The sequence below is a fragment of the Triplophysa rosa genome, linkage group LG10, assembly GCF_024868665.1.
Source record: "Triplophysa rosa linkage group LG10, Trosa_1v2, whole genome shotgun sequence".
NCBI lineage: Eukaryota > Metazoa > Chordata > Actinopteri > Cypriniformes > Nemacheilidae > Triplophysa > Triplophysa rosa.
Window position 1 is genome coordinate 16,370,684 of NC_079899.1, and position 27,973 is coordinate 16,398,656.

Sequence of the window (27,973 nt, forward strand, 5' to 3'; positions counted from 1 at the left end):
ATTGTTAGAAATGTTGGAATCTTCATCTTTCTTCGGAGTGTGAGCCTATTTTGGCTGTTTTAAGAGAACAATGTAGTTTCAAAAAGGAGAAAAAAGTGGCAGGCTGAAACTTATTTGGAATAATACATTATATGGAGATATAAAGATAGATATAATTAGTTCAGATAATTAGAAGACATTTTAATTACATTAAGCTACATGGGCATGATTATCTGTTCAAAAAACAGTAAAAAAATTCAGTTTGTGAGCTGTGGGCTTTAGGATATACAATGATACACAGTGATTACTTGGAAAAAAATCATTTGAATGAACAAAAATGTCAGCGCTAGGCTCATGGGCTGCAAAAGTTAAAAATGTCACATATGGAATAGGAAAACGTATGATAGGAATATGTATATATTAAAGTTTATCAAAAACGTCCATTATCCTTCCAGTTTATATATAAAATACACAAAAGAATGATGGATGAATATGTGTATGCGAAAGAGAAATACAGACATTGCTTTTTACTAGTGGCTTTTATCGCCCACTAAGGCAAAAGTCCAGTGTGTGTGTGTTTGTGTTTTCTGAAACCAGGGAGGTCCGCTGTATGCTTCTTTTCTCCACACCAATTGCTCAGAGAGGTGACAGAGGCGTATTAAGGCTCATTTCATTTCCCCCAGAATCACCTGCAGCCCACATCTCACCCCATCGCCATGGGAACCACTCAGGCAATTGTGCAGAGGTCACCCACGCTTGACTCGCCCAGATGCAAGCATGGTAACTGTGTTCCTGGAAAACTTTAGTCTGATGTCACCACAGTTTCTGAGATCAGCCAGATGATGTATGTTTTTTCATTACATTTACAATAATGCATTGTAATGCATTTGGCAGATGGTTATATCCAAAGTGACTTACAGGTGATCAAATAACACATTTAAATAACACGATCAAAACAACAACAATGCCGTAGCTTGATGACGCAGTGAAGGAGCGTGGAATGATGGGATCTGTTGTCTTCAACTCCACCGCTGATGGCCATCAATCAGTCGGGAACGAGAAATCATGTTAGCGGATGAGGTAAAGTTTTATAAATGTTGCGAATAATTGTGGTCCATAAATAAGTGACTGCTCGAAAAAAGCTAATGGCTTGCTAGACACTACTTCTGCATTTGTCCACGACACTGTTGTCATGTGGTTTCTACAGTGTTCTACAGTACAGTGTTGTCCACAGTTTAGAATGGAGATTTTCTCACGATTTACAAGCAGTTGGAAACATTTGAGATATTGTAAGTACTCAGCTGAACAAAATATATAATATATATAATATTACTAGCCTAGCAGTTTTTGGATATTTTACTGCAAAATTGTTATAAACTGCGCCTTTAATGCATTAAGGGTTACATTTTTCGGCTTTCCTTGATAACCATACTTATGATGTTATTGCTAGTGCATGCTCTAACTTGTAATACAGTATACACTTTGACTTTCTACACTTTGATTTTTGTGCTGCTTATGCAGGGCAAAGTGACAAAATCTTTCTAGTTTGACTTGTCAGCATTTGTCTGTTTGTTCATTCAACCATTAATACCTTCGTTTTTTTCTTACTGCTGTTTATTCGAGTCCTAAATTCACCGGATTCATTTGCTGTGCTTAAAATATTCTGCTCAATATGCGCAGTTGCAGCCATAAGGCAAGTAACTTAATTACCAAACACACGCACGCACACATGCACGTACGCACACACACATGTTGGGTTTCCATGTTTTATGGTGACATTCCATAGACGCAATGGTTTTTATACTGTACAAACTGTATATCATATTCCCTACCCCTAAACCTAACAATCACACAAAACTTTCTCCTCTTAGATTTTCAAAAAAGTTAATTCTGTACGATTTATAAGCTTGTTTCCTCATGGGGACCAAAAGATGTCCACACAAGGACAAGGATTTTGGATATTGCCATCTTTGTGGGGACATTTTGTCCCCATACCGTAGGGTTTACCCTTCCCCCCCCACACACACACACACACTTTGTCACTCATGAATAAATACAGATTCCATCTTACATCACTGCCACATGACATATCAGTACATCACCACTAACCAATAATCCAGAGTTTAGTTCACCAACCCTTAAATCTCCATGAGACCATATTTCTTAACACCTGCGCCCTTGTGTGAAGGTGTTGAATTAAACCGCTTTGATCAGAACTGGGATCCAATCCATCTCGTAAAGATGTTTGGCACTCCCAGTCCCAGTCCGGATTACAGAATTGACGCTTTAATGAAAACAGAAGATTAAACGAAAGTGAGAGACACAAGGAATGACACAAAACGGAACTGGTGAAGAGACAGAGACAAAATAACATCTCCATCTTCATTATGGAGCTAGATTTCAGCCGACGTCTGGTGGAAAGATAAATAAACAAATGAGGAGAGGGCGGAAAGAAATGACGACAGGAAGATAAAACAGTGGGATGATATGCAGGGGGCCTCTGTACGGGCTTCAGAGGGTCCTGAGGCGGAGTCATCATTTAAAAAAACAGATCAGAGTGGAGGAATGCATATTCATGCTGATGGACAGCGGGGCATGTGTGTATGTGTGTGTTTATTAGCTGTCAATGTTATGAGTGTATTGGACAGTGGGGGTACTATGTTTGAGCTGGAGGATGTGTGTGTGTGTGAGTGAGTGAGTGAGTGAGTGAGTGAGTGAGTGAGTGAGTGAGTGAGTGCGTGCGTGCGTGCGTGCGTGCGTGCGTGCGTGCGTGCGTGTGTGTGCGTGTAGTCATTAGCTCTCAGTGTTTGTCGCCAGAGGGAATGGCCATGTTGACAGTGTTAAACTCACACGCTCACTAACATTCAGGCAACAAGATTGAGAGTGTTTGGCACATTATAGAGCCGCGATAATGACCAGAACCACAACGCAAAACACTTCAGCTGCCCTGTCAGCATTTGTGTGTGTGGGTGTACTTGTGCATCAGGGAGGGATAAATGAGAACTCGAGAGAGACAAATGATAGAATCATCAACAATGACGGGTTTGGTTGAGTCTGTGTGTTGTTGTGGGACGTTACGCAACTATTTGTGTGTTTGTGTTCAATGTTAGTGTATCCAATTTGAAATCACAGCAGGGTCTGTCTCTCTTTCACTCCGTCCATCTGTTTTCCTCACTTTTCTTTTGCACTCCACTCATCTTTGTCCTCTCAAACATCATGTGCTATGATTTCTGTTATATACAACAGACTTCACTTGACCAGAAGGGGGCGCTACTCTGTCCCTGGAAAAATATTTCAAATTTTCTATCATTTCCATGCAACACAGCTTCTGTCAGGAAAAAAATTACAGACCAGAGCACTCACTGGTGTAAAAAATATTTAAACCAGATGTTAAATGTGCTGTAACAGATGTTTTATTTTAGGACAAGTCACATGGAGGTATAAAAATTATTATTCTTAAGACTGAAGAAAGACACTTCTAAATAAATCAGTAAGAAAACAGCAATGCCAACAAAATCTTGAAGCATTTATATATATTCTTGCCAAAAAAAGGCATGATCTCATCTTGCCAACTTTACACTCAATATCACACCTCTGAGGAAGATATCAGGCAGGGCCAGTTGTGCTTCTAGGAGAGCAATAATTTGGAATTACGCCTTAAACGTCTTATGCATGTATAAAGCACATGTACAACATAGACAACAAGATGACAACCGCAACTGACACATAAAAACTGAGCAAAAATGATAAATATCTCAACAAAAGTTTAAATCAATGCCGCCTACTGTACCTGTACTATTTGGAGTTTGTCCACAAACTATAAGCATACAATGCCATTCTTTAGAATGTTCACAAATACAATTAATAACCTAAAAAGGGTCTATACTATCATATGCAAAATATGTGCATAGTTTTATGTGCCTGTTCCATGAACTAAATTTCTTTCAAAGAGTAAAAAAGCATTTTTAATTATTTCAGTTTCTCAGCCTGCCAGTATGAGAAAAGCTAGAGATAAAAGGAAATATTTGGCTAGGAAAGGTCTGTTGCGAAACAGGCAGGATTTTGGATAAATTGTTCAGATCATTTGAACCGATGTCAATTAGTAATTAAATGACGGAGTAAAACCTGTTTTCTAAACCAGATATTAAGCTTTGTTACGGGAGCTCTGAGGTTCAAAGGTGCTGAACTTAACTGGGAGTCATTTTCTCTGAAAGCTCTAAAGCAAATATTTAATTCAATCATGTAAAAAACCTGGCAAATTGAACTGCATAATTACAATTTTCTAGAGATACATTATTTAAAATTAGGTAGGAAATGGAGAAAAGTATATTAACACAGGGGCACCGCCCCCTCTGGCCAACCTTTAGAACCACCCCTGTCCTCCTGATTTCCACTCACCCGTTTGACGTCTTTCCCAAATGTTTCGCTGTAACTGGTTCCCAGGATCTCAAACTGAATGTGAGAGTTTGCTCCATTGCTACGAAAGTCCATTAAACCAGTGAGGCCCGAAATTCGTCCCTGCAGTGAAAGACAAATTAGACTTAGAAACAAATACATTGTTTAAACTAGACCTGTTTTATTGAACTGCACTGAACTTTACTTAGGTTGAGTTGAAGTGCACCAAATCAAATCAGATGCAAGTGAGATGAATTGGAAAGTGGCTTCAAACCTTTTGGATGGTATCCAGCATGGACCAGCCTCCGTTCCAGGGCTTGGTTGACTTCCGCATGCAGTTTAAACTAGCCATGCTATGCCATTTTCTGTCCTCTAGCTTTCTGTAGAAGGCATTGGCCAACATCAGCACGCTGTCGTACAAGTACAAACTAGAGACCTTGAAAACACACAAAGATTAAAAAAAACGGTATCACTTTACTTAAAGCATATACTGTACGTATAATGCATTATAAAAGTAGTTTAATGTATTATTTATGACTTGTAATGCACCTTATAATGCATTGTAATGTCTCATGAATAATTGTAACAACAGTTAATACATTATAACAATTATCAATTCATTGTTGAACTTAGTGGTTTTAATTTGGTTATAATTCTTTACAACAACATTTAATGTATTACAATACACATTACGAACAATTATAATGCATCACACCCTTTAATAACCCTTTATATACGTAAAGTGTTAGCGAAAAAAAACAACAACATTTAATAAACATTAAATATAAATAAACAAACAAACATTTGATTATTTTTCAGCAAGTGCACTATATTAATGTTTCTCAATCATACTGGTTAGGGTTAAGTACTGGTTAAGTCTATGAATTAATATTATGCAACTCATTCTAGCAAAAAACATGGCGACTCTGTACAAAATTTGCTTTGTACATAACTCTAAACTTAGATATAAAAACTATACTTCTTAAAGATTACATTTGTAAAAAATCTCCCATTGACTTACATTATAAAATGAGGGATGCAAAATGGATGAACCTGGAGTATGAATTAGAATATGACCTACTGTACAACGTTATCATTTGCATACTACAATCTCTTGGTCTTTTTTATTAAACCTAATTGCTAAATTGTGATTGACTTTTTCATTATTTCTCCCTTTACACTTTAAGCATCATCGAGCATTATGTGTTGATCACACAGCGACTTACACACAGCCGACTGAACATAAGACACATGCTGAGTATTATGACCATGTCGATTTATTTCATTTACACACAACTAAAGCTTAAAACGTAACCTTAAACCATTCATTCTTTGCATGAGCACTGGTAATTACTTCAAGAAATGCAAATTGAGTTCTTTTTCATTAAATTGCTTCAACAGTTCTCTAACTTTCTGAAGGACGGATTGTGTGTATGAATGAGAATGAATCTGCTGTTGCTCTTTGACAGTGAAAAAGAGACAGACAGAGGAAAAGAAAGAGCACTGCAGGAGGTTTTTGCATGACTCTGTTCCTGCAGAGAGCAGCTATCGTGCTGAGAGACAGCACTGTTATCGTCAAGGAGACGGGAGTCTGAGGAGCCGCGCAGCCAAACTCGATGTCCCACCCTGAAATGTCATTCTGGCATAACCACACACTTATGAGGAAATCGGCGCATAAAGAGAGACAACGACGACGATAACATCTCCATCCACTCTGTTTACAAGCCTTCTACAAGTGAGATGAGAGAGGTTTCACTGCTCTCTCTGTGGGCTTCCTTCAGCAGGGGCCGTGAGACACAGAGTCTCACAAAGACACACCGCCGTATCACCAAGAAGGAAAAAACAAACCCAACAAAGCACAGGCAGGAAGTCAAACAGGGAGGAATTAATCTACCCCTCTATCCTTTCGCCTCATTCCGCTCCAGGTTCATCCATTTTGCATCCCTTCCCAACCCCTCTCATTCACACAGCGTTCACGGTCATCTGGGTTCACAACCAAGCGTGCACAGCGCCAGTCAGATGCCCGGTCTGTTCGCTTGTGTATGCGGAATACATGCTAATGTGCCTCAGGGCCGTCTCTAAAATTCATGGGGACCTGGACAAAATATTTACAGGTCCAAGGCTCAGTGAAAATGTTATGGCATAGTAGACCGTAGCGGGCACCCTACATCACACGGCCTGGAATGACGTTCCCATTTAAGGCGGCCCTGTGCTCTTATGACACAAGGTCAGCAAGTATACGGTTTTAAAGTTCCTCGCTCATTCCCTAAGAAGCTCTGTGTTCCCTAGATTCCCGACCGTTTTTTCTTTTAAAGTAAGATGTGCACCCGGTGCCAGCTGTCCGATTCATCAGATGTACCCTTGACACGGATTCAGCTCTGCGAGACTGGAGTTACGCCCGCAAGTGAGACAAAACATGTTATCTGTTTGAATCGCTTCCTATTGCTGTAGAGCTATGACTCACACAGTTACTAAGCAACAGAAAATAACATGAACCGGTGAGTTTACATTTGTTCGTGCTTCTGTGTGACTGCGATCTGGACAGCATGTTTTCACAGGGCCTTTAATGAGTATTGTTATAAAAACAAATGGTTGTAACCGACAGCTGATCGTGATGCGCGAAAAAGGCTGTGGTGATGTTTTTTTACCAAATAATTATATTTCCTGACAAACATTCCTGATGTAATTGATATGGGAAATCACATCTTTGTGTTTACTTCAAAAAGTGAGCCTGTCATTTTGCATGTTCAGGTTTGCTGGCGTGCCATTGCAGGATTACGTTTTGGGGGCGTGAATGTGGTTTTATTGAGGGGTGTGCTCAAATTCTAATCAATGTTTACAAAACTACTAAATCTGCTTTCAGATAATTTGTTCAAATGGTCTATTTCAATTGCTCTGTAAACTGACTTCTGATATAATCTAGTAACACTGAATAGACCATTTCGGAAGGTGTAAACAAAGCTGGTCCAACATTGGTCCAGAAGAAGAACTTCCTGTTTCAGGTTTTTTAACACTGCACAAACGTTTAAACAGAATACAACCAACAGAACAATATCTTTAAGCTTTAATTATATATGTAAGATTAAAAAATAAATAAAAATGAAACCAGAAGTGCTGCTGGACCAGTGTTTACATCTTACAAAGTGGTCTATATAACATTTATTATTATTATTTTTAGAAATCATCTGTTCTTTCTTGTCAAACCTTTCCATCTTTTTCCCAGAGGATCTAAAACCAATTATGTACTGTACCACACAAAACATTTCCACCTGTAAGGCCACTTAATGGAATGAAGTTTGTAAAAATGTTATTAAACATCCAGTTGTGAAAACATCCAGCGTTGAGCAATTGTTCTGATATCACCGGCTTCAAATCCAAATGAGGAAAACAAAACAGCAAAATGAGGCCATCAATTAGACAGATAAAAGCTCAACGCCGCCCACAGAGCTTTTACTCAGCATTCCACAAACTGTCAGCGTGCAGTGCTGAGACCCGTGGCCTGAGGGCTGCGATGCACAATGCCGAAACCTCTCGAGTTAATTAAAACATCCAATCTGTCACAACACTGACTCAATATCTCTAATTCACCCACCACGGTGTCATTAGCACCGACGGAGGGGGAGGAGCATCCCTGCGGTTGCTAACATCTCAAATATCCCCTCCTTCTTTTGTTGTAAGGGACTTAACGCTGCTTTTGTGGTACCGCTTTGACATCAGCTGGCACGAAACCCTCTTTTCATGAATTATTGAGACAGTAAGACCAAGACAAAATGTACATGGATTCGCAATCCATTCTTAAAGAGGGAAAAGACCCATACAAGGTTTTATTAGAGCCAGAAACAGATCCAGCATTTAAATGTTGCATTAGTTAGGCGGGGAAAGGTTTCACAATTATAGCTAGCGAATGTGATCTAACAAGACTATATTTGTTAGTGCGAAAAACCACCGGGGCACAGCGGGCTAATCTGGATCAGTGGCGCATGCCCTTGTTTTGAATTAAGATTCTAGAGAAATTAAGCGATACGGCAAAAACAAACATGACACGTAGTTACTGCAGTCATATAACAGCGGCCCAGATACTTTTAATTTAGAAGTCAAAGCTGTAATAAAAAGACAATTACGAATAAGACTTTAGCTATCTGTGTCAGTGCACTAAAGCGGTACTCTTTAGCTTTTGTAGGAAAGCATCTGCCAGGATTCTTAAGGGCACTACCATTAATGCAATAAATGTTTTTAGAGGAGGCAAAGTCAAAATCATGTGTTTTAACTATAAAAAAAAACTGTTGTGAGGAAAGATTATGCACATACAAAAAGGCATTGCTTTATATACAGTATATACTGCATAAAGGCCTGATCAGACAGAACGCGTCTTTTGCTGTTAGACGCGCCTCTTTTGAATTGTTTGCAGTTGGCAGGGAGCGTTTTGCACGCTGCTTATACATGCCGGGCCCCTCGCGTTTTAGGCGGAGAGCTCTGAGCGCCTGAAGTTGAAAAAAACTAAACTCTGAGCAGAAAAGCGCTTGACGTCAAGCTCCTTTTTTCCCATTGTCCAATCGAATGAAAGGAGAGGCGGGCCTTCCGATGTGGTGACAGAACTTTACAGTTGCTGGAAACGTCCGTAGACTGCAATGATGTAGGAGAAACTTGTGTTGGCTGATGAGGGTTAACCGAGCAAGGTCAGAGCAAGCGCCCTCTGCTTGTACCTTTTTAAAATTTCGGATAATATGAGAGTTAACAGCAACTAGAGCGCTCGCGCTATAATCCTTGACTGACAGGACAGCTGTTTCGGTGGTTACCTAGCAACATAAAAAAAACTCTTTTCAAAGAGTCAACCAAAAGAGCAGCACGGCGCGCCTCACGTTTTCGAACAGAAAAGGCGCGTTCTGTGTGATCGCCCACTAAGTCTGTACCCCCGAAACTATTAAAACCATACACTGGACCAAACTAAAGGGATAGTTCACCCAAAAATTAGAAATTCTTCATCATTCACTTCATTACCCAAACTAGGAAGATATTTCAAAGAATATTTTCAATTTTCAGTTTGGGACATCATTGACTACCAAAGTTGGAAAAATTACTATGGTAGTCAAAGGTGTCCCAGAACTGAAAATTGCTAACATTCTTCCAATACATTCTTTGTCTTCAACAGAACAAACAAATGTATACAGGTTTGAAAAAAGTAAATGAGTAAATGGTGACAGAATGGGTGAACTATCCCTTTAAAGTAAATCATAACTTCCTATTTTCGTTATGCAGATCTATTTCTGATGAATGAGTCTAAAATAACATTGCTGTTGTAAAGGTTGCTAAGATACACACCTCCAGAGACTGCAGATACCCCTCCTGTGGGTCGCAGAGCAGTGAGGAGATGCGATGGTTGTTCCTCATGCAGCGGATGTTGGTGTCTCTCCAAAGCGGGAAGATCTGCCTGATCACCGTCATTCGGCCCAGAGCGCTGTGGACGAGCTCCATGATCTCTGTGTCACTCACCTCCTACACAAACACACATGGACATATTAAAACATGTTAAATGAAACCGAATGAAAGTCCTGGCTGGAATTGACCCGGGCAAAAGATCATAGTGTGGTCCAAATGCATCTGATATCTCTGCTAACAAAATAGATGTAAGGTTTGCTGGTCTTTACTGGTTTAAGATTGTGTCTAGGCCAAGCCAAGAAGATCACTAGTTAGTCATCTTGAACTTCCAGTAAAGCTGGTGTTAGGCTGTTTTAGTTGGCTTCTAGCCTTACTGACTCGCAAATTGCTTTAAAATCAGCATACCAGATCAGCTAAAGGCTAAAATACACTACAAGAGTTTTCAGTCTGGACTTGTTGCAGAAAGTCTGTGCCAGTCTGCAGATTTGATTAGTTAGTGGGTTTCTATCTGAAACTTTCAAAAAGTCTGCAAGTGTATGATGTCTAGTTTAAAAAAAAATCTGTTCAGATTTTAAGAGTCTTGTAGTGTATTCCAGCCATAAGACTAAAAAGAGATGTTCTAAGCACTTTTGTTTTCAGCAACGATATGTCAGAAATACAGCATTACAAGCATTATGTTGTAAGCATGGAGAGGATCTGGCACTGCTGCATCATACTTCAGTTAATGTTTGGTTAGTTTTAAAGTCTATGAAATCAGATTTGTATTGGATGTAATGCGAGAAGGAAAAAACGATAAATAAAAGAACAAGAAAATACAAAAATGTGCAAAATGTCTCACACAAATGCATAAATACATGGTCCTGCTGGCTTAGAGCGAAGCAGCGAAGTGAGTCTTAGCATCAAAACATATTGATCAAAACTCAACGGAGCCTCAAATAAACTAAGAAAACAAAAATAAAGACATGAGAAAAATCAAGGTCTGTTTTTTAAAAATATAAAGTCCTTTAGTCCTGTAGCATGGAATTCCTACACTCACACTGTCTAGAGAAAGTAAAGCTGGGAATCCAACTTTACAAGGCATTTTCCATAATTCCTCAGGGACTGTGATATACAGTACTGGGAAAAAAATATGACAGCAATATTATATTATATGGATGGAGAATTTGGCACACTGCAATAAATTACTGAAATACAAAACACTGTTCAAAATACTTTTTTTGAAACAAATCTGAAATTACTATTATTATTGTAAGAGTTATAATTTTCTAAATTAGTGTCTGCTTTATACAGATATGTTAATCTGAGACTAGTTTCAGCATCTGTTTCTTCATGCTTTCTCTCACCTATACATAACCTTATATTAATTTAATCCCCTTTTGGGGATTTCCAATCTATTCTTTAAAATTCTTTATAATTAAACCACTTTAGGATACCCCAAACAAGAATTTTTTTAGTATGGCATTGGGCATTATTGTCCAATTATTTATGAATTATGTTCTACTTGTGGGTACATCTCCACAACTTTGTTTCATCAGGTTTTGCTATTATTGCTTTGTGTACACATCCTCAGGGATTAAGCTCTACCTGAAACGCATGGCAGACACATATTACTGTCTCACCAACTTTAATTAGATTTTTGTATTTAGTATTATTATGATATATCCCTTCAAAGGAACACAACCCCATAGGCATAATTTCTACTACATGCTCTCACAAAACCATGAACTTATTCATAAATTAATCACGTCTACAGTGTCTCTGCGCACCAAGAAAAATCACTGATGTTGTAAATGAGCTTTTGACTAAGTGACCTTCATATCCAGACTTGGTGTTGTTCAGGTCCTATAGTGACTTTGATCTTACAAAACATCATTCTACGATCCCTGGTAGCAGTCTAATGGTGGGCGTTTAGACAAAGAAGCATGACAATATACGCAAGGAGGACAGTACTGAGACAAGTCACAGTGTGGAAAGCTGGGAGATCACGGACAACCTCCTAACACATTAATCAAAACAGCTCTGCCCAACATATATATGATCTCTGGTGCATGTCCCTGTCAGTGCTATTAATTATGCATGTCTATAAAACTTTGCACTCATCAACAAGGTGATAACAGACAAAGTCAGGACATCCAATGTCACTATGTAATTAAATCTCCGCAGACATCTGAGCACCTGAACATGCTGTGTGAAATGTGGATTTTAATTGAAGCTTAAAAGAGTCTCTAAATATAGCTGTGCTGTGCATTACATCTGTATTTGAATTTGTGACATCACTGCTAAAACATACAGCACAGGTAAAATTGTGAAGTGCTTTGTCGAATTCTCTTTAGGGTTTGTCATATCTGTCTCTATACAGTTCATACAAAACCAAATCCTGGAGCAACCTTGAACTGTTTTTAACACAAAGCTTAAAGGGATAGTACATCCAAAAATGAAAATTCTGTCATCAATTACTCACATTTGAGTTTGTTCCAAATGTGTATACATTTCTTTGTTCTGATGAACACAGAGAAAAATATCTGGAAAATTGCTTATAACCAAACAGATCTCAGCACCCATTGACTATCATAGTATGTTGTGAAATGACATTAGCTCTCCTGCTCCGATTGCGTCACACGCTAAACTTGAGCGTATATGTCACTGTGTGCGTTCCTTCCTGGAATGTGGTCGTCGGTGATTAAAACCTGCTGTGCTCACACAATTGTAAGGCTATAAAAGACTAGGAATGCAACGCGACTTGTTCATAATTCTAGTAGTATTTTTTGTTTTTTTGCTGCAGGTTTTAATAAATGCCTGTGGCTGACTTATATTTGCTTGTTGCATGTTTTTTAATCGTCAGAAGGTGGGTAGGTTTAGGGTAGGAGTGGGGTTAAGTGCTATAAAATATCTATTATTTTATATAAAAGTACAATTAATACATATTTTTGAAATCGTTTCAGTTTTACAAGTGCAAAGAACTGAGCGTGTCATGTTCACGCCTAGAAGAGTCAATGCGTGACACTGACACGCATTTTTCGAGTGGACCGGCATGTCTGTTACAAGCTTTGGCCTGATACCGGGTTGCAATGGGGGATGAGATTTGTTTGGTTTACTGACATATCTTACTTTGTGTTCAGCAGGTCAAAGAAATTTATACAGATTTTGTTTTCCCCATTCAAGCTAATTAATTTTTTAAATAAAAATTCCCTTTCTGTCGGTCTCACGACGTTGCGACGAGACAGAATGGGGTTTGAACTTGAGAACCTTTCATATCTGAGTTGACTTTTAAAAGGCCAATGAAATTGGCGAATGGCATGAGCATGCCAATCTCCGCCCTGTACATACGGGTATAAAAGGAAGATGATGTGGCCCATTCATTCACCTTTTGTTCTTCGGAACCTGCGAGGCTACATGCTGAGCAATTTCATCTGCGAGTATTCTTTACTGCTGGATTTACGATGCGAGCAGCGGATCGTCCCCTCTTCCGTGACTTTGCCCTGGGCGTTTCGGCAGAGTCAGAGGCGTCTAAAAGAGCAGATTTTATTTTTTCTGTTTGAATACAGCCACCACCACGTTTGCTTCCCGATCGACGGCGTCTGCAGCTGCAGCGAGGGTGATATGGGGATTCCCATGGAAGCTTATCCGTCAGCCACTGGCTCGTGGACCGTTTGTGCTCCGTCACACTCGCCTAACCCATCCTCACGAAATGGCACAGAGCCTGTCTCATGCCTCTTCCGTGCACTCGGCTCCCCCTCGGAGAAGCCGGTCTTCCTCACCTTACCATGGCTCTCCTGATGGCGCTCGCTTCGGTCAAGAGGGTAGGGGACCTACAAGCACTCTCTGTGTCCAACGAGTGCCTAGAGTTTGGACCGGCTTTTTCTCACGTTATCCTGAGACCCCGGCCCGGCTATGTGCATGGCGCTCCCCGTTGGGGAGGAAGACCCAACCCCTTCCGTGTTGTGTCCAGTACGTGCCTTGCGCCTCTACTTGGACCGCACGCAGAGCTTCAGAAGCTCTGAGCAGCTCTTTGTCTGTTTTGGAGGTCAGCAGAAGGGGAGGGCAGTTTCCAAACAGAGGTTGGCGCACTGGATCGTGGACGCCATCACTACGGCTTACCGATCTCAAGATCTCCCGTGCCCACTTGCAGTGAGAGCTCACTCTACTCGGGGTGTAGCCTCCTCGTGGGCACTGGCTCAGGGCGCCTCTCTGGCAGACATCTGCAGAGCTGCGGATTGGGCTATGCCCAATACATTTGCACGATTCTACAACCTTCGTGTAGAGCCGGTGTCAGCCTGTGTCCTGCACAGTAATGGGACAACAGATAGACTGGCGGCCGGCTGGGCGTACGCCTGCGAAAGCGCCTTCTCACCCTCGGGTCAGTGCGCCATTCTAGCTTCCCTGCTTCCCCTCTCGGCGAAGCACAGGAATTCAATCCATCACTAAGCACTTCTCCGGCAGAGAGCCGGGCAGAGCGGCTTCCTACCAGGCCTGGTTTCGGTAGAGTTTCCCTAGTCAGGTGAACCCCTTAATCTGCGCTGGTGCTCCATACATAGTGACTCCCCAACTTGAGGTCGTCCAGTATGATGTTTCCACACTTTACGGTTCCCCCATTGGTGAACCTGTGAACTCCCCTCGGTGGAACCTCCACCTGCGGTTGTGCACCCCTCAGAGTGGGCCGCACGACTTCTTCCCATGAGTTCTTCCCATTGGTGAGACCATGCTGGCATCTACACAAATTCCCCCCCGTGCGGTGGGATGTGGTCTCCGTAGCGCGCCTCTTCTCCAAGAGGAGGTAGCGCTTCCCAGTGTTCCTTACGGTACGGTAAGGACTCCGCCCGTACGGCCGATGGTAAGATCCCTCAGACTTCGTTAGTCCTGATATCTTACCTTTTCCTCTGGAAGGTCACGATTCGCGTTAGCGCTCACTGGTGACACGCTTACGCCTGTTAGTGTCGCTCCGCTAGAGTCGGTGACACGTCGGAAGCGCTGTGGCGTGTCATATAGGGACCCCATTCTGTCTCGACACAACGTCGAGAGACCAACAGAAAGTCCTTCATGCCACAACACTTCGCCGTCCGCTGCAGTGACCGGGGGATAGTCCCAGGTTCCTCAGCACAAAAGCTGAATGAATGGGGCACGCCATCTTCATTTTATATCCATATGTATGGGGCGGAGATTGGCATGTTCAGGCCATTCGCCAATTTGATTGGCCTTTTAAAAGTCAACTCAGAGATGATAGGTTCTCAAGTTCAAACCCCATTCTGTCTCGACACAACGTCTCTTTCCCTCCATCAGGGAACAAAGGTTACAGACGTAACCGAGATGTTTTGTATGACTGAAATAGCTGCCTAGAGGCGTTTCAAACATTGCCCTGTCGAGGGTGGAGACTTTCCTTAAGGGGTCTTTGGTTACACTACATGGTTAAAAGTAAACGAACACCCAAGCACAGCATGCTTTTAGATTTGATTTAATTTTATATTTATAGGCATTACTTCACAAACTTTTGTCCATTTAGCAGACATTGACTTATAATACAGTACATTAGGTGTGAGCCGAGTTCAATATTTGGTTAGGAATCACATTTTTTCAAGTTTTGTAACATGCATACTGATAATTTGTTTACAACCAAACTCCACGTTTCAAGCATCAAAACAGTCAACTTCAAAATGATATTCAGACTTCAGACATCCTACAATGACCCTGATGGATGAAACCCATTAAGCCTTAATTTGTGAGTTTCATTTCAACTTTGTGTTGAGTCACAGGGAAATTATTCAGCTCAGACTCAATTTCAGAGACTCAGGGATAAACAGAAGCATCACGGTGATGTGATTCAGTTAACATCTAGGCCTACCTCTTTTTTCAAAGCCTAAGGTGATGCATTGCCTAAGTTTTCTGAATCTCTTGATCTCCCTCTCTTCTCTCACCTTACTCGGATGTGTGCGACTGCTTTAATTTGATCTCGCTGAAACCTGACTACACTGTGCAAATTAGCAGAGATGAAAAGGGAATTAGACTTGGTGAGAAATCAAATTACACAACAAAAGCTGTATTCACATGGACAGATATATGGTATATAGTGACTAAGCAATCTAATTTATATTCAGTAAGAACAGCGGACTTCTGACAGCATGCGCCACAGAGAGAGAACAGTGATCTGACTTACAGTTGGATACAGAAATTGATTAGGATCTAGCGACTGTAAGTATTTAAATAGACAAGGAGTCTTCCAAAAACAATCTTACATGTGGAAATATTATCTGACACCACAGATTGCAATATCGTAAAGAAGCAATGAAAGCTAGACAGCAATGCGCTTCGTAATGTGTGACTGAATTATCTTAAAACATAAACACACATAATAATGCACACTTCTTTTAATTCATTCAAATAAATAATATTAAACTACATAAAGTAGTATTATTAACTGACCAAGTATTACAAATGTGAGAATTATACATTAAAGCACAGATTTTAAAGTTAGACTCTGAATTTTGATGTCAATTCCACTATTACACACACATATATTACACAAAGTATTTAGTTTAATTACATCAAAAGTAACTGTAATTAAATTACAGAAAAATAAGAGTAATCCCTCACTTTACTTTTTCAAGGGAAAAGTAATTAAAATACAGTAACTAAGTACTTAGTAACTAGTTACACCCAACACTGTACACAACCTTAAAATCAAACCCAAAAGAACCACCTTCCTGGGATAAGCCTGTCAGAAAAAAAATGTTACCAAGGACATGAGAACAGCACCAAAAGATGTCGACCAACATCTCCCATGAAGCCTTGCAAATGATGGAATCAAAGTCACTGGGTCATGATCTCTATTCTAAGCTCTCCAACTTTTATTTAACAAAGTGGGAAAAAAGAGAAAAAGAACGAGAGAAAGAGAGAGAAAGAAAGAATGCAGGGCAAAATGTGGCACTGAGATATAATCCACTGTCAGCTTTGCTCTAGCATGGTGACACCATATCCCATACTGAATGAGATATGTGTCATGCATCAAACGTTGTAAGTTGAAATTGGAATTGATGATGCCAGACTGAATGATTTTGGGCTGTTGGTATCTGAATGGCAAAAGCTTTGAGGTCAACGTCTCTTGTAAAACAGATAAGAAAGAGTTATGAAACTCATTATGATTGTGTGCTTACCTCATTGGCGTACACCCAGTGGCTGTCTTTGGATGCTAGATTCGTTTCCACAGCCTGCAGAAAAGAAAAGGACAAAGGGATACAAAAATTACTGAAATGAAAATAAACAGCAATCTTCACCTCTGCATGCCAAACTTTGAAGATCCTCTCAAGCTGGGTGCGTACCGAGCCAAGGACGCCCTTTGAAACAATGTATTGCTGTAAAGCACAAAGACATGTTGCATATATGTGTTTGATTTTGCACTTCCTGAAAGAATTCTTTGCACATCTATCGAATATCTATTTATTCACACTGATGTAAATTTGTAATTATACATATACTGTATATACATTTTTATTATATTATATGTGACCCTGCAAAACCAGTCATAAGTAGCATGGGTATATTTGTAGGAATAGCCAACGTTGTACATAAATAACTGATTTTTCTTTTATGCTAAACATCATTAGGATATTAAGCAAAGATCATGTTCCATAAAGATATTTGGTAAATTTCCTAAAGTAAATATATAAAAACTTTATTTTTGTGAGTGGATGCAGGAAAATCGCGAACAAAAATGGCGGGAAACACGCCTACAAACTTTACTCACTGATACCCGCTCTTAGGAAATTACCCACTCAAGTTTGGTATCTATGTAAAGCTTAGAATTTCCCCTTTTGGGTTCATCTACTCGCCACAGCGGTAAGCCAATAGGGAGCATTAAAAAAAACCTGTGTCTTAGCAACGCCCTGCAACAGCACCTCTGATGGAAAACTTTAAAGGCGATTTTCCAGATTTTCAAATAGTTGTATCTCAGCCAAATACTGTCATATCCTAACAAACCACAGAAAAGTTTAATTATTTAGCTTTCAGATATATAAACCTCAATTTAAAAAATTGACCCTTATGACTGGTTTTGTGGTCCAGGGTAACATAGGCCTATTAGGCTATATACAGCATATATGAAGAGTTATATGAAGAAAAAATCAAAAATCATGTTTTTTATGATGTTATCATGTTCTTATGGTGTTTTATTGTGTTAGTTAGCTGTTTTATTTAGTTATTACGGCTTAAATCAAAACAAACCAACTACAGTTTGATTGATATTAATTGGAATGCACAATAAAAAACATGATTTTAGATTTTTTTTTAAACGGAGTTATCTCATTTTGGAAATAAACTCTTAAACTAAATATAAACTCCCTCTCTCTCTATATATATATTAAAGTAGCAGGTAAAAAGCATGAAATATCGCAATAGTTCTCATAGACAGCACTGAAAATAAACTGAGAGGTGCTGAAATAGCTGTTAATGGGGCAGTTTCCAGTGAGTCATGACGACAAACCTGCATGCTGTTACTGTATTGAAAAAATAATTCATTCATTTTCTATATTACTGGTACAGAGATGCAGTACAGAATTGCAATGCCGTCGCAAATCAAATAAAACACTTGCATTAATTTTCAGATGTGGGTGTAAATCTCAACAGAGGGAACATGCACTACCAACAATCAGGTTTAGGGAATATATTGGTTGAACAGTAGGCTGCAATATAAAGATACGGTCTCACTGCATGATGCTTCTAATCACCAACATTTCTTATCAAATATCTGTATTGGGTATATCTATACTCCATTTATAAAAAGATAGTGAGATTATAATTTCAAACCACACAGAAAGATGAAAAGCAAAACTAATTTTCTTTCATACAGCATTCCTAAGTGCCCATCTCATGCAGGAAAAAAATAAAAAAACAGCCGAGGGGCATCTTGGGGGTTTTGTAAATCAACTTGAAAAATATAGATCCAAATCGTATTGAACTGCTCTTAGTTATAGTTACTGCACAGCACATGCTTCTCATGTGATTCAGTATAGGGAAAGTTGCAAATCATTGCCACGCACGCAATTTGCAAAACAGACCTAATCATCATATCGAGAATAGGTTTGCCATTTAATCACCAATTTGACACATACACTTGCATGTTAGGATAACAATCTTTTTGGCTTTGATGGGTTGGGAGTCTATAGAATGACTGATCTAATCCAATGAACCTACTACACTTATCATCATCTTCAAAACCTTGTCTCATTAATCTAGTGCAGTCTGTGGCAATTGACTGACAAACTTTGCAAGAACAAAGATTCTCTGCCGAACCTAACATGCAGCTATCTAGAGACCAGGAACACTCTAGATTTAATGACAGTCAACCTGTTCTTTTGTAAAAAGGAAGAAAATAAAGCCTTCTATTTCCAAAAGAAACTCCTGCTTTCGTGAAAAGACAGCTTTTGATCCCGCTATTCCTCATCTCAACCTTCAAAGACGCTCCAGGCCTTTTATACAGTCACATTTTCCACTGCACAAAACGTAGCGTTATTACGCTGAAATTCATTCCTTTAGCAAGCCTGCTGTTGTATCGTACTTCAGAAAGAGAATATGGCACATGATCTAACTTTAATAAGAATAGGATAGATATATATTGTACTGTCAGCCTATAAGCCTACGTATATTTGCCAACACTGGAGGTTCTTCATTTACTGTATACAGTGGCATCCAAATCTCTAAGACCATGAGTCAAAATGTTAATATTTTATAACATTTGAGTTGTGCTTGAATTAAATGACATTTCAAACCCCAAATTGTTAATATAGTCCCAGACCTTTGAACCCAATACCTTACAAGAACGTTTTGTTGAAGATATTGTTCCAGAACCTACTATAACACCACACTGACATGGATATTAATTAAGCACTCAAACATTATCAACAACCAAACAAATGTTATCTCTAAGGGCTGTTCCAAAAAAGGGCTTATTTTGGTAAATCAGACTTGTTGTCAGTCGATTCGGTTTCATAAAGCAAACTTAAAATAGTTCGAACTCAGTTACTATGGCAACTTATGCTGGGAAATTAGCCTGGTCCGGGGCAGGCTAACTGTCAGGCTAAGCCTTAGTTGTTGTTTAACTAGAGGTCAACGTAATGTGATGATATTACCACTGATTCTCTGTCATGATGCAATATTACATCACTTTAATGAACATTATAAATAAAAATGTAAAGAAATCAATTAAATAAATTATAGAACACAATAATAAATGAATATATTGTCTGTTGTCATACATCTGTGTTAGATTATATCGATTTGATATACTATAAATGTTTAAACTAATGTCAATAAAGTTTGAATTTAAACATTCCCCTATAAATTGATAATAGCTATAACAATTTCAAACAATTATATTGGCCAAAAAGATGTAAATCCAAACAATTTATAGTGACCGACAGTTTAAAAAAATGGCAATGTAAAATGCCTTGTGTGTGTTGTATATTGTCTGCCTGATGAGAGAGAGGCTGCCAATGATGGTTGTAGAGAAAGACTGATGGGGCAATAAGCTGATTTTTGATGACAATTAAACAGACAGAGTTACAATTTTTTTGTAGCCTTAAATTTTTAACTTTTCCTTCAGTTTAATAAAATTATTTTATTGTAGGCTATAGCAGCTTGCTGCTGAGAAAGCATACTATTAAGTAGTGTTGAAACAAAAGGTCCTGAGTCACCAGCACCAATCACTGCTCTCTTTTCCTTAGCGGATCGATTTGATCAAAGCTTGACTTGTAGGGCTGCTGAATATTAGCGTGCACACGCAATTATCTGAACAAGGTGAACCTGACTCAAATTAGTCAGATCACATGATCTTCAACTTACCATTATGGAACCGAATTAAGCGTGACTGATAAGTTCGGTTCATTCAAGTCAGGTGTTGGATTTAATCGCCGCTTTTCTTAACGGCCTTTGATGGAACAGCCCTCTGGTCTTGTTCAGCAAAGAAAAACAAACAAATAAAAAAAACAGACTCAGATCTTAAGACGTCATAAATCACTTCTTTCTGCAAATTGAGACTAGTTCTTGAGGGATCCACATCTAAGCACAGCAAATGGAAAAACTTTGCCCAAAGTCTAGAAAAGACTAATAAATCCTGACTGTTAGTCCGACTGAGCTTGAGCATTGTTGCCGTGCTTTCTTGAGCTTTTGAGCACTGATTGCAGTGTCCAGAGTCTCAAGCTGTGGTGAACCTTGTTCAAAATGCTTCAAAAAGGCAAAGGAATTACTTACCGGCCCTTTAACTTCCACTGCCTTTTAGCTCAACTGGCAGAAAAGGGCACTAAGAACTCCAGGGTCATGAGGCTCGATTCCTATAAAACGCACACTCAGATAAAATGCCTAGAATAAAAGTGTGCCAAATGCAAACTGTTTTCCTTTAATCAATGCCGTTCTTGCTATGCACAGTTGCTTTCATTAGTGTTTCATTAGTGAAGTTCTAACAAAGAATTATAGTAAACACATATCAGCACCTCAGCAATCCCAGCATGCACTGCTATCAGGAAAACTTGTACGCCTCCCTAAGGCCTGCCCAATGTAACCTGTGTGCCTCAATGATAGGAAATACGTTCTCGGCAACGAGTGATGTGGATGTTGTCACGTGACTGCATTTTAGTTCGTTTCAACTGGTTCGGACCAAAGCAATCAGTGTGGTATGAAAATGAACCAACACCGCTGAAAAATGCAACAATGTATCATTTTTTGCCATTGGATCGGACCAAATGAACCGAACTAAAGGTAAGAAAGCACTCTTAGGGTGACCACCACCCAACAAACTAAATGTGGGACACCACTGAAAGGTACCGTGAAACTGGGATACAATAACGGAATTAAACACCTTTATATATTTTTTCTACCTTTTAGCTCGTAGAAATAATTTGTTATTTAGTCCATTCCAAACTACAACATAATTAAGGCATAGATAAAATGTTATAGAACATAAAACCATTTTAATGGCGATTTCAATTTAAGGTTAACTGTCTCTTCAAATTTTGAGCACAGATCAGACTCGGAGTCATCATGTTGTACACGTTGGAGATCTTCTCAAAAAGAGAAAACTAAAAGACTTAAAAAACAAACAGATAATGAAAAAAAGTTTCTCTTTTAAAATGTATTGTGAAATAATGCATTTCATTATTTGCTAATTATTTTATGTTTTACGCTAACCAAAACCTATAGGCTAAACACAGTTTCAAAGCCACACAGTTTACGATGTTTTAGTGAGTTTTTATCCAGCAAGTTGACATGGGAGGATCGCCATCGATCTACTGACAGACGTCGCAGACTCTTGATGACTGAAATCACTGTCATCTTCTCATACATTGGATAAAAGTCAGGCTTTAAAACATTTGCGTTTGTATGAGCTCGTTGGACACTGGTGTGCACCGGACTGCTTTGACACAGCACTGTTAAATAGTTAAATAAACAATGGCGCGAACAAGCATCTCATGTGCGTTTCGGGTTAAAGAATGTGTTTCTTAATGTGACAACTAAAAACCAATAAGCTGATGAAAAGGCGGGAAAAAAACGGGTGGTCACCCTAGTGGAAGTGTGTGGAGGGTCATGAAAGGTCCTGACTAATATAACATAACGTAACATAAATGTGCGTGTGTGTGTGAGAGAGAGAGTTAGAGAGAGACAAAGAGAATTAATGTGGAGAAAATGGGAAAACAGTACCGAAATCAACGAGAAAGAGGGAAAAGTGGATTATTGGGAAGTAACATGCCTAAATTGTCTCTGTAATTTATACACCAATGGCTCAGAAAATAAATATGTGCTTTGTGAGTGAAAGCACGTATATGCTGTTCTCAGATTGCAATAACAAAACACCTCCATAATTCAATTCTCACTGGCAGAAGAACCATAAAAGAGTAAATGCATCAGCTGAAGTGGATCTGCACTTTAAAATGAAAACCACTCTGCAATCTGCTGCTTTTCACTCCAGATTCTCCTCACTACATCACCTGACTCTTTCTCAGAAACATCTGTTCCATTCCTGCATTGATTTCACCTTTTGCCCTCTTGGCAGAAACTGTATTACTATAGGAGCTTGCATGAAAGTGCGAATATTGTGTTTCAATGCCTGGACCAAACTCAACCAACACAAGACAGAGGTTGTACCAGCGATGTTCCCCTTTGCTGATTCCTAATAAAAGTTGTTTATTTTGAGAAATAAATAACCAACAATAAAGGATGCACCCTTAAAAGATGCTATGCTAAGATTAGTTTTCACTTTCTCAGCTAGAGGTTCACAAAGGCCAATCACAAAAAGAAAATCATAGTAAGCCCTGGAAAATCTGGAAAGAGATCCGTCCTATGAAAGTTTGATGTCTAAACAAACAGCCAGGTGAAAGCTCCTCACTCAAAAAACGTTTCATCAAAAAAAGGGTTTAAGGCATGATGACATACAATCCAGGGATACAATACAATATCATCTGAGCGCCAAAGAATTTACTCATTACTTCAAACCCAGGAATGCCTGTCATACAAAAACAAACAATGTTTATGAGTTAAAACTAGGGACAACTTAACAAAGAATTGTTTGTGATGTGATATTGCACCATACGGCGCACAGCGATTGGTTAATGGACAGCAATACTGAGCTCTGAGTGGCTCCTTCATTTCTTAAAGACCAAAGAGGATGGAGAAAAATGCACATCTCTTCTTTATTGCTGTGAGCACAAGGTGAATGCATTACCATCAAGCGCCATTCGACACTGTGAGTGCACCCATGACTCAGAAACATGTCTTCGAAATAATGACCAGCAAAGATTGCAGAAGCAAAATAAAATCAATATGCACTATACACGCAAAAGCCCATCTACCAAATTTGGAAAGGAAGAAAGGACACAGGAGCTTAAAAAAGTCATACATCAGAGATGAATGATAACAGACCAAAACACAACATATGTCAATACTGTATTTACATGTATTGTTAACCCAACAACAGACACTTCCTGTACTGCCTTATCTTTAAGTACATTGTCGCTTTGTTTTATATAGTATGTACGCTTTTGTTTCATGTCTATTTCACACGCATGATAGCATTCTGACAAAAGCAAAGTTCACTGCCAAGCCACCAATAATTCTAAGAGACTACACAGCAAAAGTGCAGCTAGGCATTTTCCATTACTATCTACTGACAGACCAAGTAAATTGCTTTCCACACTAATAGCTGCAGCTGCCAGACTACAAACAAAGAAACTCTAAAAATACACAATAGAATTCATTTAAGAACATTGTCTAATTTCAGTTTCTTTTTAATGACTTTGGGCCATCCATTAAAGGCAAACATTTGAATAATGTGTTTCTTTTATCTTCAGGCAAAGAAGAGCCCATCAAAGGAGAAACTGTGAGAAGCTATAGTGTGTCGTTGCATGAAATGTCACTGACAAATCTAACAAACAAACAAAAATCTGTAGGGAGATGATACCACCACCCTTTCAGTGTTGTCAGAGCTTTAAGCAGATCCCTTAAGGACAAAGGAAGGAGAGAGAGAGAGAGAGAGAGAGAGAGAGAAAGAGAAAGAGAGAGAGAGCTTTGTTATGGTTGTAATATTATATACACTGCCACCAGACACCAATGGTGAGGCTGTATAGATAGTTTCATCGGACATACACACACCTGGTCCGAAGTTAACTTCCGATCTGGCTTTGGTTATCAGTCTGGCTAGTGGCTAGTAATATAACAATTTATTTTACATTTAATTTATATTAATATTAATTTATAATCATGTTTTCTTGTATATGAATTGTTTTAAATTAAATTAAAAATACTCGAGAGTTATTGATGCTTTGCGGAGGTCTACCGGAAGTTAAGTTTGGGCCACATAACATTTATGTTGTTGCCTCAGTAACCGTCTATAACAGCCTGAGTCTGTAAAGCATTGGATCTACAAAGTTCAGCAAAACTAAAAGCATTGTATATTCAAATTTGTTATTATTATTATTATTAGCATTAGTATTATTTTTTTTATTCATTACTCATTATTATTATTATATAATGTTGGCTCTTCTTGAGGCAAAATGTTAAATGTATGTGACGAGGGAGGCATGACGAGAGCCGTGGGAGGAAGAAGTGAGGCCAGGACGCGATTGATAATGAGTGTCAGCTGGGCGTCATTCCGGCCTCGTAACTCTCACAGAGGAGCGGAAGCATAAAAGGACGAACGGCAGGAGAATACGGCGAGAGAGGACCGGGCCCGGACATTAGTTAAGTTTTGTTTAAGTTTGTGTGGCCGGCAGTCGTCCGTGAGGGGCTGCCGGCCTGTTTTATTGCTGTTTATTGTTTATTTATTTTGGAATTAAAGTTTGTTAAATGTTCGCCGGTTCCTGCCTCCTTCCTTCCATTTTATTGAGCTTTATTACAATGTAATTATAATAAATGTATTTATAATGTTACGTTGCTAAAACAAGTGCCTGGAAAAAAATGTTTTAATTAGTAGACTTTTATGTTCATGTAAAATGAAGCTCTGTGGCAACAGTTTGATCAAGTGACATCTCACTAACTGAAATGTAACCCAGGCTCTGTTGAATTATGCAAGTACAGTATTAAAGCACTAACTGGGCTTTCGACCATCTCACCCTCAGACCTTTAGGATTTATTCTACGCTCTGGAGCCAGGCAGCACACATAACCATATTGTTTAAATTCTCACACACTAAAAGTTTGAATCATCTTTTCTTGACAGTCATAAACATGTTCTCGCTTTTCATCTCTCTTTCTTTGCCTCTCTGCAGACCCATCGATACGTGCAACAAACAATCAGCTGAAAGCCAATGAGAATTGATTCCCTGACACTGAGATTTGTGGAAGAGCAGGATGTCTTTGATGGTCTAGGATTGAGTTCAGACTCTTGAATCAAACACCTAGTGATTGCTGTCAATCCACAACAGTATAAACAAGAGCGAAACAGAAAGCGATCCATTCCGAACGAGTGGTACAGGTACGTGTACCTTCAACCGTTATGAAAAAGTGCTTCACTTTGGAAAACAACTTTATATGCAAAACTGCATGTTTTCACTATCTTGGTGGGTTAATCGCCATCTTTGTTTGAAACATAAAATTGCAGGTTACTTATCTTTATACGAGTTGGAGTCAAATGACGTCAAAAAAAGGTCAAATTCCTTTTACATTGGAAGAAGCCGTGTGTAAAAAATAATAGCCAGATGGGGCATAAAAAATATATTTATTTCCTTTTCAACATTGATGCTACAATATTACAGCTAAAACAAACCATTGAAAAACACAAATCTACATATACACTAATCTATCACATTCATCAACAAGTTGGATGATTGTTCACATTGACCCATGTTAACTTTTCCCTTGTCATTTTCACTCTCCTACCGCCAGACACAGATTCACAATTTAGTTTCAGCTCTAATTCTAAGCTGGACCTTGTTAAGTGAGAGCCTGTTGCTATGGCAACTCTTATCCAGGCTTCTCACTCAGAGAGAGTGTTTAATTGAAGATGGAAGGGATTTAGACAGTAGCTCTCCACTCAAGGGGGCAACAGGTATCCATGTGACTGTGAAAATGAACATTAATAGGGGTGACTATCTATCCACCATATGAATTAAGAATATGACATCAATACAGTCAAGGCAAAACAAAACAAAAACAGACATCCTCAGGGAAACCTAGGAAATTTATTAACTTATTTATTACTCTTTCATGTTATATGTTTGGGTCTTTTCTTGCCTGCGGTTAAAAGCATTTGCATGCATAAACATGTATGAGATGCAGGATGCACAACTCATAGTCACACATTAATTAAGTCCATGAATCTAAATAAGGCAAACAGGCTCTCCATTTATAACTGACTCTGTCAACTAACAAGCGCCTTGATTAAATATTTTATCATTCACAAACTCCTCCCTGCCTTTGCTTACTCTAATACCCGTTGCCATGACGAAAACAATTGACCTCCCCATTTATGTTAATACATGCACTGCCCTGATTATGAACTGAAGGTTGATGTTGACAGGCTGGAACAAACCAGCACCAACCTCCATTAAGTGGAACCAATATTTTACAAAAGAATCTATGCATCTGCAAAGCATTGTCCTTATAAAAAGAATTTCCCAATATGACTTTGTCAAATTGAACAGTTTATTTCAAATCAAGTAAAGTTCCAAAACTTTTAAATAATATTAAATAATGTAAAAAAGAAAAAACATACTTTTGTATAATGAATAGTTTTGAAAAGTTTCTATAAAGGGATAGTTTACTGTAGTTCACTTTAGAGAACTAAAATCATTCATGTACATGACTAAGCAATCAGGGCACAGAGATAATTCTGTCATCAGCTGTGGTCAAGAACTCCAAATGTTCATTTTTTTCACAAATTTTACTTAAAATTTACAAAATTTTAATCAATCAGGTTCATGCAAAACCAAACAGCCTATATACCTTCAGAGCAATAATGAAGAGCTGCTGATGTGTATTATATAAAAAAAGCACTTAAGCTTGACCTCTGTATGTGGAAAATTCCATACAAAGATTAACCTTTACACAACAAAAATCAATGTTAAGTCTCTCGTAAAGCATGATTCTCCATTGTCAGGTAAGTGTCACATTCAGAATGGTCACATCCATAAAAGTCCATATTCTTCATAAATGGGGACATAAACATAACAGTTTCATGTTCTGTGAAGAGCCAACCCTTCTCAATTTGTTGGGCATTACTGATCCTGGTTTGCACATTTTAATTTACAGAAATCCTACAAGGTATGGAGGGGGGGTTAGGAAAAATGTCACATCCATAACGCTGGAATTGCCAGTTTGTGTCTGTGTGTGGTAAGGCAGGATAAAAATAGGTTAAAGCATTAAAACAACAAAAGTAAATGGAGAGTCCTTATAATGCAATTGCAGCTTGTGTATACTGTATGTGTACTTGAACAAGAAGTGCACAGACCTCCGTTTCTGCAGTTGAATAATTCTAATGAACAGTATTTGCAATTTTAAGATAAAAAATGTGAGGGAATGAAATCATTGACCTTCTGAAAATGTGTGTTCTCACAAAAACAGTCAAATAAATCTATGTGTGTGTGTGTGTGTGCGTGTACAAAGGATGCTGTTTGAAGCCTTTGTTACAGCAGCCTTCTATGAGACAATCTTAAGGCATTCATGTAACATGAAAAACGAATTGCTCATTCTGTGCCCACTTGGACATTAACTTAGTGGGCCGTTAGCGTATAAGTTCTGTTTTGCTTTAAATG

General features: G+C 38.8%; 1 protein-coding gene across 6 annotated transcripts in view; it reads right to left on the reverse strand.

Moving 5' to 3' along the window:
* Positions 1–27,973, reverse strand: part of grid1a (glutamate receptor, ionotropic, delta 1a) — a 241,885-nt gene that overhangs the window by 20,224 nt on the left and 193,688 nt on the right. For all 6 annotated transcript variants that reach the window (XM_057343319.1, XM_057343318.1, XM_057343320.1 and 3 more), the window contains 4 exons: positions 16,896–16,949; positions 9,694–9,867; positions 4,649–4,810; positions 4,378–4,497 (listed from right to left, as the gene is read on the reverse strand). In XM_057343319.1, the coding sequence (XP_057199302.1) occupies positions 4,378–4,497; positions 4,649–4,810; positions 9,694–9,867; positions 16,896–16,949 (510 nt within the window). The remainder of the gene's footprint in view (positions 1–4,377; positions 4,498–4,648; positions 4,811–9,693; positions 9,868–16,895; positions 16,950–27,973) is intronic.